This window comes from Epinephelus moara, chromosome 2 (assembly GCF_006386435.1).
Source record: "Epinephelus moara isolate mb chromosome 2, YSFRI_EMoa_1.0, whole genome shotgun sequence".
NCBI classification, from domain to species: domain Eukaryota; kingdom Metazoa; phylum Chordata; class Actinopteri; order Perciformes; family Serranidae; genus Epinephelus; species Epinephelus moara.
The window spans coordinates 11621308-11635287 of NC_065507.1; the positions used below are offsets into that span (position 1 = coordinate 11621308).

At 40.0% G+C, this 13980-nt stretch overlaps 1 protein-coding gene across 2 annotated transcripts in view; it reads right to left on the reverse strand.

The window, feature by feature from the left end:
- LOC126402461 (mitochondrial intermediate peptidase-like) overlaps positions 1 to 13294 on the reverse strand; it is a 38946-nt gene extending 25652 nt beyond the window's left edge. Inside the window, exons 1-17 of one of the 2 annotated variants that reach the window (XM_050064486.1) lie at positions 13055 to 13294; positions 12695 to 12944; positions 12356 to 12529; positions 11132 to 11220; positions 10908 to 10994; positions 10710 to 10773; positions 10416 to 10598; positions 9790 to 9946; positions 9517 to 9565; positions 8682 to 8742; positions 8405 to 8457; positions 4700 to 4853; positions 4430 to 4507; positions 3677 to 3884; positions 2820 to 2929; positions 2506 to 2580; positions 630 to 746 (exon numbers count right to left, since the gene is read on the reverse strand). In XM_050064486.1, the coding sequence (XP_049920443.1) occupies positions 630 to 746; positions 2506 to 2580; positions 2820 to 2929; positions 3677 to 3884; positions 4430 to 4507; positions 4700 to 4853; positions 8405 to 8457; positions 8682 to 8742; positions 9517 to 9565; positions 9790 to 9946; positions 10416 to 10598; positions 10710 to 10773; positions 10908 to 10994; positions 11132 to 11220; positions 12356 to 12529; positions 12695 to 12841 (1806 nt within the window). In that variant the 5' untranslated portion in view covers positions 12842 to 12944; positions 13055 to 13294. Of the gene's footprint in view, positions 1 to 629; positions 747 to 2505; positions 2581 to 2819; positions 2930 to 3676; positions 3885 to 4429; positions 4508 to 4699; positions 4854 to 8404; positions 8458 to 8681; positions 8743 to 9516; positions 9566 to 9789; positions 9947 to 10415; positions 10599 to 10709; positions 10774 to 10907; positions 10995 to 11131; positions 11221 to 12355; positions 12530 to 12694 lie in introns of both variants that reach the window. The other variant, XM_050064477.1, reaches the window with a different exon arrangement.
- Between the last annotated feature and the right edge of the window lie 686 nt (positions 13295 to 13980).

The following is a 13980-nucleotide window of genomic DNA, read 5'->3' on the forward strand; positions in this document are numbered from 1 at the left end:
TTCTGGGAGGAGAAACACGGGCCAGTACACTGACGTTTGGAAGAATATACAGCACTTCTGTAATCTCTATTCCTGATGGCACCCCACATAATTATAGCTCAGAGTAAATGCTCTATGAAGGCCATTCCTGGCTAAATTATGACTGTGTGTTTGATTCCCTTCTCCCTCCTGGCCTCATCCCCTCGCCCACAGCTGCAAAAGTTGGGGAAATAGAGAGCTTTTTTCATTAAAGGACCGGGAGGAAGAGTTTCAAATATTTCCCCCGGGGAGAGCTCATTCAAAGTATACCTCTGCTTTGTTATTTTAGCAGGGCTTCAAAAAAAAAGAGGCTTTAATCCCTTAAACGCTGCTGTGCCTGGGTAAAAGATATAAAACCAGAGAGAAAGGAAAGAAGGAGAATTGGAGTAGAAAGCTAAAAGGACTTCTCAGTCAAGTTTGTGTTGTTTCTGTGCCGTGATCAACTGAGCAGTGAGAGCAGAGTCTTCAGGGATTCGTGCACAGAACGTTCCCCAAATGATCAAACCTGAAAAGGCTGTAATCGATCCAAAGACACAGTATCACAATGACAAGCTACTCGAAAAAAGTCAGAGACAGTGTGTTAAATAGCACAAAGAGAGTTGGGGATGTACCGTGTTGGGCGTGTAAGGCAAGCCGTAGTATTTCTGCTGCATTTCCTTCAGGATGTCTGTGGTGGAGCGGTTCTGAGGTTTGCTGTGGTAGATCTGGTCCAAGACAGCGTAGAAGATCTGTCCAGGAAAAAAAAGATCATACCAAATCAGTCCAGCACATAAAAACCTTAAAGAGGACCTATCAAGCTGCACTGTATTGCGTGTCATTTATATGATATAATGTCATATTTTAGTATTACCTGTGATCCCAAATCTCAGGCTTTAGATCGTTCTGATACTTCATTTTCACATTTTTTCCTACTTTTAAGACAAGCTGACGCCAGCTCGTGATGGAGTTCTTCGTGGGGTCATCAGCTCCACACACGCTACTGTAAGTGTTTACGTTACCTGGCCTACATGTGTCATCTTGGTTGCTGATGATGTTAATTTCCCCCTGATTTCAGCTCATATTTCTTCTCGAACATGTCCAGTTGTGCAGACTTTGGTTTAAAAGCTTTTACTGGTGATTTTTCAAAGCAGAAAGTTCATTCCCCCAGCTGCAATGATGGTGCAGGGATGCTGAGATACAGAAGACCCTGAAACACTCACCGATCAACCAATTATGAAGCTCTGATGCAGATGCTTCCACCCCACATTTCATCATTCTTAACTCTGTCCTCACATAATCTTGGTACTCGCTCACAGAACAGGTCGTTGCTTCACATTCCCTTAATCAGAACAGAACTAGGAAGAATGTCATTCTCTATCAGTGCACTTTATACGTGGAATAATCTAAAACAGACCTTAAACTTGGACACTCGTTTCTTACGTGCCTTATTTCTGATCTTGTTTTAATTGAGTTTTTAGTTAAACGCTTTTAGAGCTCATTTATTGTTATTGTTGTTTTGAATGATTTCATTTGTTTTAATTGATATGCATGATGGTTCTTTGTTTGCTTACTGATTGTTTTAATGTCTTTGTTCATGCACGGCATCACTGAATACGTGTTTCTCCCTCAATTGATTTCCCGAGTCTTAAATAAAGATTTGAATGAATGAATGAACGAATGGATCAGAGCAGACTGGGTTTTTTCAGCAGAGAGGCTTAAAGACACAGGTGCTAAAAGGAGCATCTCAGACAGAGGGAGTTTACAGGTGCTCCAGCACAGACAGTATAAGGATAATAAGTGTGAACATTAAAGCATGTAAACATGTTCTAGAAGAAACTCAAAAGCATAATAGGTCTTCTTTAATATTAGAATAAGATAAATCGAGCCCAGTGCTGCTCTGTAGTGGTAGAGGTCTGCATATAAAAAGGGGGAAAATATATTCATCATCACTGCAGAGCCAGAATTTCTTTATTTACCATCAATAACAAATCTAAAGCAGTTTAGGACTGTGTAAAACTTGTCCGTTAAACCAGCTGAAAGACAGATAACCCCAACCAGCAGCCTTTGACAAAGGAAAAAAGTGTGATATGGTTTAATCATCTGATGTTTGTATCTGTGTATTTGTAGTGTATGTTTATTATGTTATGCAGTTTTTTCTGTATGTTTTTGTTCTGTATTTGTGTCTGGGGACCCCCTTGAAAATGAGATGCTACATCTCAAGGGGTTATCCTTTCAATAAATTCAAATTCATTTAACCAGTAACATCTGACAAACTCAGTGTTGGTGTCATGAACACTGAGTTAATAAGAAGCTTGTGTAACCCTTTTCAACAACAAGAGGCTGGATCCACATTAAAGGACTGGAGGCTTTTGTAATTGAAGGATTGTTCATCAGATAACACTCATTTACCTGCAGCGATGTCTTCTTGTAAAAGAGAAACATCCTTTTAGATGATAGATAATTGAGATGGATAATTGTGAGCAATGTGTGTGAGGTTGGTCATTGTACCTGCAGCTGGGTGTCTGCTGCTCCACACACCTTCTTCGACTCAGACAGGCGGGACACCATACTCTCAGGCAGAGGCTGACACAGACACAGACACAGACATGACACATCAGTTTCATCTCATCCAAGTCCGACTTTTTTAAATCAGCGTCATCACTGGCATAACATCATCTTAACTTATAACATCACAGCTAAATTAAGACATTAAAATGTTAATAAAACTATAATTACAATGTTTTGGAAAATGTCTATCTGCAAAGATTCACAGTTTTTCACAGTGCTTCACACTGGTCTTAATTCTGAGGGTTTAGGTGTACCTGTCCTGTTTCATAATGGCGTGCAAACTGGCTGATGACTCTATAATCTGTGGCAAAGTACTCCATGAGGATGGACGGGACTTCAGCGAAGTCAGTCGCACATCTGGTTCCTGGAGGAGAGACGTCAGAGCTTAGATATAAAAACCCCAAAATTAAAACAAAGCATGGTCTGGCACAACCAGACAAGAGCTGACGTGACACACAACTGCAGTGTGCTCAGTGCTGTACGTCATTTTAACCATCCACAGATGTTTTAATGTAATATCAAACACAACATCTGATATAAAAGGAGATTTAGAGGAGTGAAAAAGACAGCATTGAGTTACTCGTAATGCAACTGTTGTGAGCTTTCAGACACAATTGTAATTTAAGCAGCATGTCTAAACAGGTGTAAACATGGTTTTACGGAGGAAACAGCCTCCAGTTGAGTTCATGGATACTGTTATTAGTGTAAAATAAATACTTTTGGGAGCTTGAATTACTGGAGAAGATATCCATCAACTTTATCTGACAAGGGAAACAGTATTGGATGACGACTTTGGTAGCCAAGAATAATCTAAAGCTCTCCTCAGGGCACACACTTAAAAATCGGATTACCCCCCATTTTCAATTTGCCACGCTGTAAAGAATAACCTACAGCTCCATATCTAGCTACATAGTTCTACTGTGTGACATTTGGAGAGTGGACAGCCATTATTTAAAGATACAGTGCTCAGAAAATTTGCTAAATCCTCTGCCTGGTTAAATAGCACTTCCTGAATGATACACGTGTACGATCCTTCATTATGCCCCACTTAGTTATTTGTAGTTTCTATATAGATGCAAAGTGCAGTATCCAGTCTGTGCTCAAACCTCACCTGTCACATGCTGGTAGCGAGTGCGTCCTAGCATAGAGTGCATGGCGTGTCCCATCTCATGGAAGAGGTTCTCCATCATGCCCGGCGTCAGCAGGGTGGGGGCGTTCTTGGTCGGGTGGGGCAGACTCAGCATCAGCACCACAACAGGATGCTGGTACTGACCCGTTTCCTGGCACCAGCGGCCACCACGGATGGTGAAGTGACAGTCCTGGTGGATGAGGAAGTGGGGGAAAGGAAGGTGAGATTGATAGAGAAAAATAATAATGTAGATGTTGCCACTGATTTAATTAAGAAAACAAGATAAGTGCACGTCACTGATCGCAACTATGTCTTTTCTTTTCTGTCACCTAATGGTCACAACGGAGTATATTACACTGATTAGAGGCCTTTTTTTTCTTTAAATCTACTATTTGGGACATTTAAGTCCAAAGTTTTACATGTTTTTCACTCTTTAAATTGTTTAACAATAAGATTTATTGAAGTATTCTTTTATATTTTTGACTCGTCTGGTAACCTTTTACTACATCTTGTCATTTTCAAGGTTCCATACTGCAGCATGTCAGTAACATGTGCTTAATTCTTTTATGCCAATAGAGAATATTTGATCTGAAAGCTAATCTGGAAAGTAAAAAGTCTGCAGTTTAAAATAAACAACACTAACAAGGTCTTAAAATATGGACAGCCCTCTTTTCAAAGGAGAAATTAACATGAAAAAACAGCAAAAATGATGTAGCTGAGCGTGTGTATGCACACCTGATGAGGTTTATCCTGTCGGTGGAAAAAGTCACAGTAGATATATCCCAGTAATCCCTCCGTCTCATGTACCACAGCCTGGGAACACACGCACACAGACACGAAGACACATTAAACACACACACACAGTGGTGTAAAACTTTGATCTTTGAAATACAGACGTTTAATACCACATGGTAAAAGAACTTTTTTGGTTTAACATGGGACATGAAACAGACTTCAACATATCAAAAACTATCCCAGACATTTTGCACTGTTAGTAAGATTTACCAGTTTGCGGACATCCTCGCTCCACACCTCTCCAGCACTGGGGTGTTCGGACATGAGACACACACCGTATAGCTGAGAGAACAAGTTGTTCAAACCTTCCATACAGGCGCCCAGAGACAAATATGGACTGTACAGACTGGGCTCGATGTTGTACCTGCCATGAGCAAAACATAAACCAGAACAAAGGATTTTATTATTTAAAGCGTTACATGACTGAAGATTACCACGTGTCTGGAGACGGCTCCTCTTACAGCAGATTCACACACATTTATTTACAGGACAGGATAAATAAAAGCATTCCAGTGACACCACTATTTCAATTGACCACATAATTCTGCACGTCGCCTTGCAGGCTCGAGAGCAGTCTGGCTAAAACTCCCCAGACCGTTACACGACTGTGATATCAACTGCTAGGACAAAGCCGCAAGACTGCCAGAGCTGAGAGCGAGTGCAGGGCCACCCATGCTTAAAATGGCTGCATTCATGCTGCTGTGAGGCACTTTAGATAAAGACCACCAAACCAAAACGCTTGTTTAGCTTGAACACCACATCGAGTGTATTATCAGTGATGAATAACAGACTGCTGCTGAGCACGGCTCTGTTTACCACACACACAATCTGTACCTCATTTCAATATGGTTTGAACAGTTTCCAGTTCAAATGATGGAAAAGCAGAGATAAAGTGAGCATGATTGAGTGAGTGATTGAGAGAAAAAGCACAAGATAGCAACTGGTGTTTTTGTGCGAGAGCTATTGGCTGTGTGTGTGTGTGTGTGTGCGCGTGTGTGTGTGTGTGCGTGCATGTGTAAACTTGTGTGTAGCAGAAAACAGAAGCAGCTCAGGGGAAACCGCTTTTTAATGCAATCAGACTGCATCCTACATTTCTTTAGGAGGCTCCTGCCAACTAGCAGAGCCCAAAACCACAAACAGGAGAAGACTAGCGTGACGGAGACGAGGACAAGCAAACAGATCCACATCTCCTCAGCAGCCTTGGGAACAGTCACCAACACATGGTGAAACACACGCACACAGAATCTGGTGGTCGCTTGAGTCCAAAGGACACATGAGGGATCCATAATGTCTGCAATAAAGATTTATTTAAAACTTCTCTGGAACATTTGGCCCGACATGTTACTAGTCTCTGGAGAGTGCTGGGAAGGAAAAGTGAAGTTCATTAAGAGCAGAGATATCTATAAAAGTTGGAGACACTCAAAGGGGCTAATCGCTTAACTTAGAATATATCAGCTTGAGTTTTTAAGATTGAGCAGCTGAATGCCAAAGATGATCACTGTTTAAGTAAGTTTCAAAAACAGGGCGCCCTGTCGACCCAGGAACTATGAACTGCAACGTCCCTGAGACCTCTGCTGCATGTTGCTCCCCATCTCGCCCTTCCCTCATTTCCTGTTATCTCTCTCATGGATCTGTCCAATAAAAGGCATGAAAACAAGTGTTCCGGTAACAAGATGAAAACAGCTTGAAACTGTTACGACATAAAAAGCAGCTGTTGGTAAGTGCAGCAACTAACAATTTTTTATTGAATTAAAAAACAACGACCAGACTGATTATTTTTTCCAGATGTCTTCCATTCTCTGCTCTCGTCCAGAGAAGATTTTGGATTAACAAAAACAGAAAAAGGCCTCAACAGCTGCGAATGTTTAACATTCATACAGTTATTTCTTTAATTAATGTGAGCTCCATCGTCAGTCACTGGAGATGTGAATGTCCACATTAAGCAAAGTTATAAAATCCCTCAGATCAGCTGTTTAAAGGTATAATATGCAGGACAAACAAAAGTAATCTCTCTAAATCAGTGGTTCCCAATCGTTCCAGCCATGGGGTCCAGATTTCTCCTTAGTCATCAGTTCAAGGTCCACACAGTTTAATATATTCAGTGTTATACTTGAGTTTGACCATGTCTCAAGCTAGTTTGCTGTCTCTGTTGAGTAGCTCACTCTACAGCAGGAAACAGCACTTCAAAATAAAAGCTCTGTGCCAGATATTCACTGTATCAAAATAAAGTGGTTTTTTTTTTACAAACTTGACACATTTGCAAGTCACTTGTGGTCCATTCAGAATGGACCTGTGGCCCATTTTTGAACTGTGACCCACCAGTTGGGAACCACTGCTCTAAATCATCTCTCATGACCCACCACAAGTGTGCGGCGGTGTATTTATCTGCACACACCCTGCCCTCTGCCTGTATGTTCTTATTTTCTTCTTATTTTGTTGCGTCCAGCAGGCAAATTTGTGTTCCCTAGTTTTTCCTTATCCACTGAGGGTCCAAAGGACAGAGAGATGTCGTATGCTGTTAAGCCCTCTGAGGCAAATTGTGATTTGTGATATTGGGCTTTGTAAATAAAATTGAAATAGAAATAGAAATAGTGTAACGTAGGTATAACCCACCTTACTCTGCCTCTGATTGGCTCACCCTGACATTCTTACCCCAACCCTAACCAACCCAAGCAACAAAGTCGACAAGTACTAGCCAATCAGCGGGGGAATAAGGCACATTATGCCTTTGCTATCCCAGGAAATGCATATTCGCATCTGGGACATCCCTAGGCAGAGTGTTCAGGTGAAGCTGGGACTTTATAAAAAGGAAACATCCAGGTGCCAGACTGTGGGCAGCACGCATCCAAGAGAAAGCTACTAGTATTATATTGATGATGACTTTATGATGATGAATTTATAGCACATTTTTGTAATCGTGATTTTTGTCAACTTATCATTGTATATTACTGCATTGTTTGACTTTATGATCTATGGATGCATTGCTGCTTGTTTTTTAACTGTGTCTTGTAAGGTGTCCTTGAGTGCTTTGAAAGGCACCTATAAATAAAATGCATTATCATTATTATTGCAGACACAGTGCCAAAAACATATTGTGCGAGGTGAAGCACCAAGCAGTTGGCTTTCGCTGGCGATACAGTTTACAAGTCAACAATTCCTGAGCAGCATTGTGTTGCTAGACAACATGTGCCCTCTAAATACAGCTTTATTGTCACATTATGTGACAATGATGGAGAAATACAGATACATAACAAATACAGGTTTTAAGGCCCAAAAAATACATGCTATTTATATTTACCAATTACTACTATTACGACTACTAAAGTGAACAAGATTCTTCAAATTCAGATGGAAGGAAAGAGAAATTAAATTAGGCAACGAGCAAAAACACCATTAAAACAAGACAACAAATGAAAATAAAGTGTAGTCTTCATGTCTAAAAGCAACAGTTTGACCACAGTAATGTAGCCACATGTCAAATGTGACATTCAAATGTTTTTCAGAGGCTGTAAAATACACTGAAACCTAATGGCAGCCCTGTATGGAGGACAACAAGTATAATGCTGGGACCTAACACACACTGTGATACAGGGCCTGAACACAAACTCTCCCCAAAGTGATCCAACAAACTCTAAAAAACAACAATAACAGGCTGAGGCAGGAGATTACACCAGATCATATTGTCTTGGATGAGAAAAGAGTTGCAGAGAACATTCAGACAACTCCCATGCTTCTCCCTTAACACCTTTTGTAAAGTCTGACACCTGAGGATGAGCTGAGACCCAGTAATAACTTACACCTTGGTGAAATATGGAATTACAAACATCTAAAAAAAAATTGCAGAGATACTGATCGAGATGACTTTATCAAGTTACAGCAGGCTGAAAAATAAGAGAGAGGATAACATCTACTCACCTTTCAGCACGCAGGACACCACTGAGGTACGGATGATCCCATGGCATGAGCTCCTGAAAGCACCAGGAGTGTTTTATTTACAGGTCATATCAAACAAATTACACTAAAATAGATAAAACTGAATTATCAGTCTAAAATAAAATGAAAATAAGTTATGTTAACCCGCACATCACTTTAAATCTTTCCTGACTGCACAGAAATCGAAGGTAATGTGTAATATTTGCAAGAAAACAATCTTGAAAGTGAATAATGTGTTGTGTGAAAAAACGAGACTCACAGAATTACGCGGGTTGAGTTTTTTCCTCATGTTCCTCATCATCTTAAAGTCTTTGGCTGTTCTGTAAGATTAAAAAGGAAAGCACAAAGAGTTAAGAGCTAACTGACTTGAGGCGTTCATTCCAGTCTTTACCCACCTATCTCTGCTCAGGGGTCAGAGCCTATCCCAGCATGCATTTGGCTGAAGGCAGGGAAACACCCTGGACAGACCCTGGAGAGTGTCAGGTGCAACTGATGTGCTTCTTTTTGGACTGTTTGAGGGATCACGATGTTAAAAAAAAGGCTTAGGGAATGCAACAAGGAGGGAGTCCACGCTCGAGATTTAAATAAATAAATAAACTAAGGCGAGCAAAAAACAATGGAGGTGGTAGATTGGTAATGTCAGCAATGAAAGCAGAACTGAACTGAAGCCTCTCGCATGAGAGGCAAACGTCTTCTCGAAACTCAAGCAAGTCCAGTTGCCTACGATACAGCGCTTATGATTACGATGACCTGGATGACTGAGAATCGTCACTTACAAGAGCTCTAAAATTAGGTAGGGAAAAAATCCCTACAGGCTAACAACACAAAAAGTCTGTGGCCCTCTGAATGTGAACAGTCAAAAAGTGACAGGAAATAATCAAATCACAACCACCCAGAGAAAATAAATCCATGGGTCACTCATTTCAGGAAACAGAGACTCCTGGGCATCATGTACCATCTTATTATTATAACAAGCACTGATTTAATAGTCTTCAATGACACAACAGTCTTTATAGACAACATAAAAAACAAAAATCAGATCATGATAAGAACCCCTTTACAGAATACTGAACACTTTCAAGAGCAGACTGTACCTGTCGGACAGTTTGTCTGTTAGCAGCTGAAGAAAGCTCATCACCGTCTCTGCAAAGGGCAATAAAGCTAAAGTTACAACATGTAAAACTATTTGAGACGAGCTGCCAAAGGCACAAAAAGAGCAGCGGAGAAAAATAATTTCTGTAGCTTGTAAAATGATTCATCTATAATGATTGTGTAGCTAATTCTCAAGTATTAATTACAACCACTCAGTTATAGCACTGACTAATTATATTGATGCTAATCATGCTGAAGCAAAGAGACAAATTAACCTGGTGTTTTGGCCATTGTTCCCTTCAGGGCTCTGTGTCCGTAGGAGTCGTAGCCCACCAGTTTGGCCAGTTTGAATCTGCATTTCAGCAGCTCTTCCAGACACTCCATTATATCTGAATTTGGGTAAAGGTAAACTCTGTAGGCAATTTCTCGCACCTGCAAGTGGAAAAGAGGACAGAGCAAAGCTTTTAAAAAGCAACTTATCAACAAGCGTGAAGAGGAAAAATACAATCTGCTAATCGAGAGTTTCAGGGTAAATCAAGAGATGACAATTTACTCTTACCTGCAGATCATGATATGTTAATGTAAAGTGTCCCTTTTCATGGGCCTTTGACTGTGCTCTTGACTGTGCCTTGCTGTCATATTGGTCCCTACTGTAATATTTGTCTGGATGATGCTTTTAGCTTCCTTCATGAGAGCTGCTAACACGAGGCTGGAGCCAATATTCTATCAGTAAAAATGCTCTCAAACACCTTTTTTTTTTTTTTTAGCATTTTGAGAGAGACTTTATTATCATTCAGGGCAGAATGGGCTGCTAAAATTTTGAACCTGCCAGTCCTATAATTTGACATATGACAATGGCGCCACCTGCTGAGCAAAAAGGAGAAATGTTCCAGTGACATACCAAATCATCAGGGGAGTCTGCATGTAATCCCCCAACTTGTATGAAGCTTCCTTCACTTGCAAAGTGTACGTGTAGATGCTCAGGAATGGCAGACCTCGCAACTCTGTTGGGCAGGTGAGAGCCAACCAGGAACTCGTTGTTTAGATCCAACAGCTTCACATGAAGGGCGACTGCCTCCTTCCTCTGCGGAGAAAAAACAGCAGCAAGATCAGTAAATATATCACACTGCAGAGGTGAGAGGTGTATACATATATTAAATCTTTATGTGTTATAAATAACTTATGAACATCTCACCAGTTTGTCATCGAGATGAATTCCACTGATTTCAAAGTCGAACATGAACAACTCTGCCACTCGTCTAGAAAGGCAGAAATAAATCCATAACTTGCCACAACTGAAGATAATTTTAACGTAGATATTGATATAATTATGGAGAGAAAAACACAATAAATCCTATATCCACATACTGACTAAGATGGCAGTAAAAATTACCTTGTATCAGGGTCCAGCTGAGCCACAACGTCCGGGTTGTCGAGCAATATTTTTAGGCTCTTGCATAGTTCAACATTAGTGTTCAGCCTGAAACACAAAACCAGCAAACATGAACATCTATTATGTGCTATTCAAGATCTGTCTCAAATGAGGCTTGCAGAAAAATGTCTTTTAGCACTAGCACTGTACAGCTTTGAAAGAGTTTCGTAAAAGGTGCCTCTTACTTCTCCACAACTGTGCCAATCTCTATGCACGTCTTCTCTGCAGCCTCACGAAACTCTGGATCTGGATGTGCTACTTTAACAAAATCTGCCTGTAATAGGAGGAAAATGACAGTTGGCTTACAGCTCTGCGTATAACATACGAAGCATAAGATGCACAATAAACGAGTCATAGGTAGCAGCACAGTTTTAGAAGCAACAAGTGTTAAATTTTGCCTCTGGGAAATATCATAAAAGAGCATGAAGTTGATTTCCATTCCTACACTGATGATACTCAGCTGTATATCTCATTCTCTTCAGATGATAGAAGCCCAACTGAAAAACCAGGATGTCCCAAAATTTCTTGCAACTAAACAGGGACAAAACTGAAGTTCTAATAATTGGATCAAAAGAAAGGCAATTTCAATTTAATAGTCATCTACAAAAGCTGCCTCTGAGCAAAACGCATGAAGAAATTTGGTGTTATCTTTGACTGTGACCTGTGTTTTGAACCCCAAGTGAGAGACATTTTTCCATCTTAGAAACACTGCCCATGTGCATCTAAAGAGGACATCAAAAAACATGTTCATGTTTTTACCTCAGGCAGACTTGATGACTGTAATGCCTTGTTCTCAGGCCTCTCAAAGAAATCTTTAAGCAAACTTCAGATGATCCAAAATGCAGCAGCACACCTCCTCACCAAGACATCAACAACATCAAATTACACTTTAGGTTTTTAAATCTCTTTATGGACTGGCTCCTGACTATTTATCTGGTATGTTGGTCAAATACATTCCCTCCAGATCCCTCAGATCGTCTACCTTTGGTCTATCAAATGTCCTCCAGAGAAGAACTAAAAGGTATGGTGATGCTGCGTTCTGTATCACTGGCCCTCGACTCTGGAACAGCCTTCCAGAGCACATCAGTCACTCTCTGATTCAGTAGACAGCTTCAAACAAAATCTTAACACTAGTATTTTTACACTTGCATTTTTGTAGCTTGTATTTAATTAATTGGTATCAGATCTAATTTGTATTTTTTTGTGTGTGTGCGTGAGTGTGTGATTATGTATTTGAATCTTATTTACTCTATCTTATACTGTCTTTTATGTGTATTTTCTCATTTTATTATGTAAAGCACTTTGAGTTGCACTTGCTGTGTGAACTGTGCTATACTCTCACTATTATTATTAATTGCACAGGTCAGTTATATTGCAAAGTTTTAGTACATTTGGGGAGTTGAACTCACCAGATCAGCCACTTTACACAAACCATCTGAGAGCTGGTCAAAAGTCTCTACTGTCTCAACCCCTGGAGGACAAGAACAAGCTGTTTCCACCAGATGCTCTGTGTTCTTCAGAGCTGCATCTGTGACCACCTGGAAACCTGCAGGACAGCTCAGCTCTGGCACCCCAAACAAACCCTGCAACCAGAGGTCACACACACACAGACACATACACAGACTGGGAATGTCATCACATTTTTAACCAGAAAATGATAGACTTTATTTGCATTACTTCATTGAGGCTGTGTATATTCATGTAGCACTAACAGTATCTTTACAAACACATTTAAGACAAATACAAACCACGTTTTTCTCGAAGACGTTCAGTCTCCTGTGAGGTTTGGCATTGAAGGCAGCTCCAACAGGAGACCATGTTGTGACATTCCTCCGAACATGCGTCCATAAGCTCCGGTGCTTTACAAAGTAAAGCAGCCTCTTACACGCAGACATTATGTATCGAATCTGCTGTCTTGTTGATGTCCAGTGTTATTGAAGCTTGTAGTGCTGACAGAGGCTGTCAGAGGACATGCTAAACTTTAACTTCAATGTTAGCCTGTTTGTAAAACACGGAAATGTTAATACCTTATGTAAATAGTGTTAACATTACAAATATTTCTTTCCAGGGAAGGCTTATTATTTATTGTCATGTGTAAAGTGACGTACCTGTCATTCCTACAGACATAACTGCTCACATGTTAGCTTACTGGCTAGCTACCAAGCGAATTTAACGGACTGTAGCAGGCGATATTTTCGTGAAACAAAATAAAAATAATTATATACTTTAAACAGTTATATTGATGGCAAATAGAAGATTTGGGGACTTTGTAAACTATTCGGGATTGTGCTGCATATTTCTAATGTTTAAAATAATAATAATTTAAAACCGTACGTTTCAAAATATGTCGAAAGTGCGACGGGATATCGAAAACCGTTACTTGATGACGTCACACGAAAGCGACGTTGGGTTCTTGTGTTTTGAAGCCCCTTCACAATAAAAGCAGGTTCATGTCGTGCACCAAAATACATTAAATCTAATTTTTACTAGAATATTTACACGCTGTATGAAAATGTTTCTTAACTGTTCAACATATTCAGGTAACAACGGAGTAAATAGCAATGAGAAATCATAAACATATAACACAAAGAAAGCAAAACGGTGTTTGGTTTCAGTTGTTATTTCACCGGAAGCTGGTGAATTATTTACAAAGGAATCAATTGTTTTGTCCTTCAGGATTTCCTCGTAACTTCTTAATGGGTGTTTGGCCATAAAACATGATGAGTTAGAGTACAATAACACATAACAATAAAGATAAAAGTCTTAAAATAGACTCAGTATAAGAGTAGTAAATGTTATTTAAATGATTTGATTTACTTATTGGAACTACCTTAATCCCTGTCAGCATATTTCCCAAAAGAGTGAATTGTTCCTTTTAATCTAGTCATAAATTCCTTGGAGGCAGAAATACAATACCCCTGTCCTGAGCTTGGTTTATGTGTCTAATTACCTCTGAGAGCCAGGATAAAGCCCCCTTCAAAATAATGCATATGTATTACTGCATCTCTTGCTGCCTGTTAAATTTACACCCCAA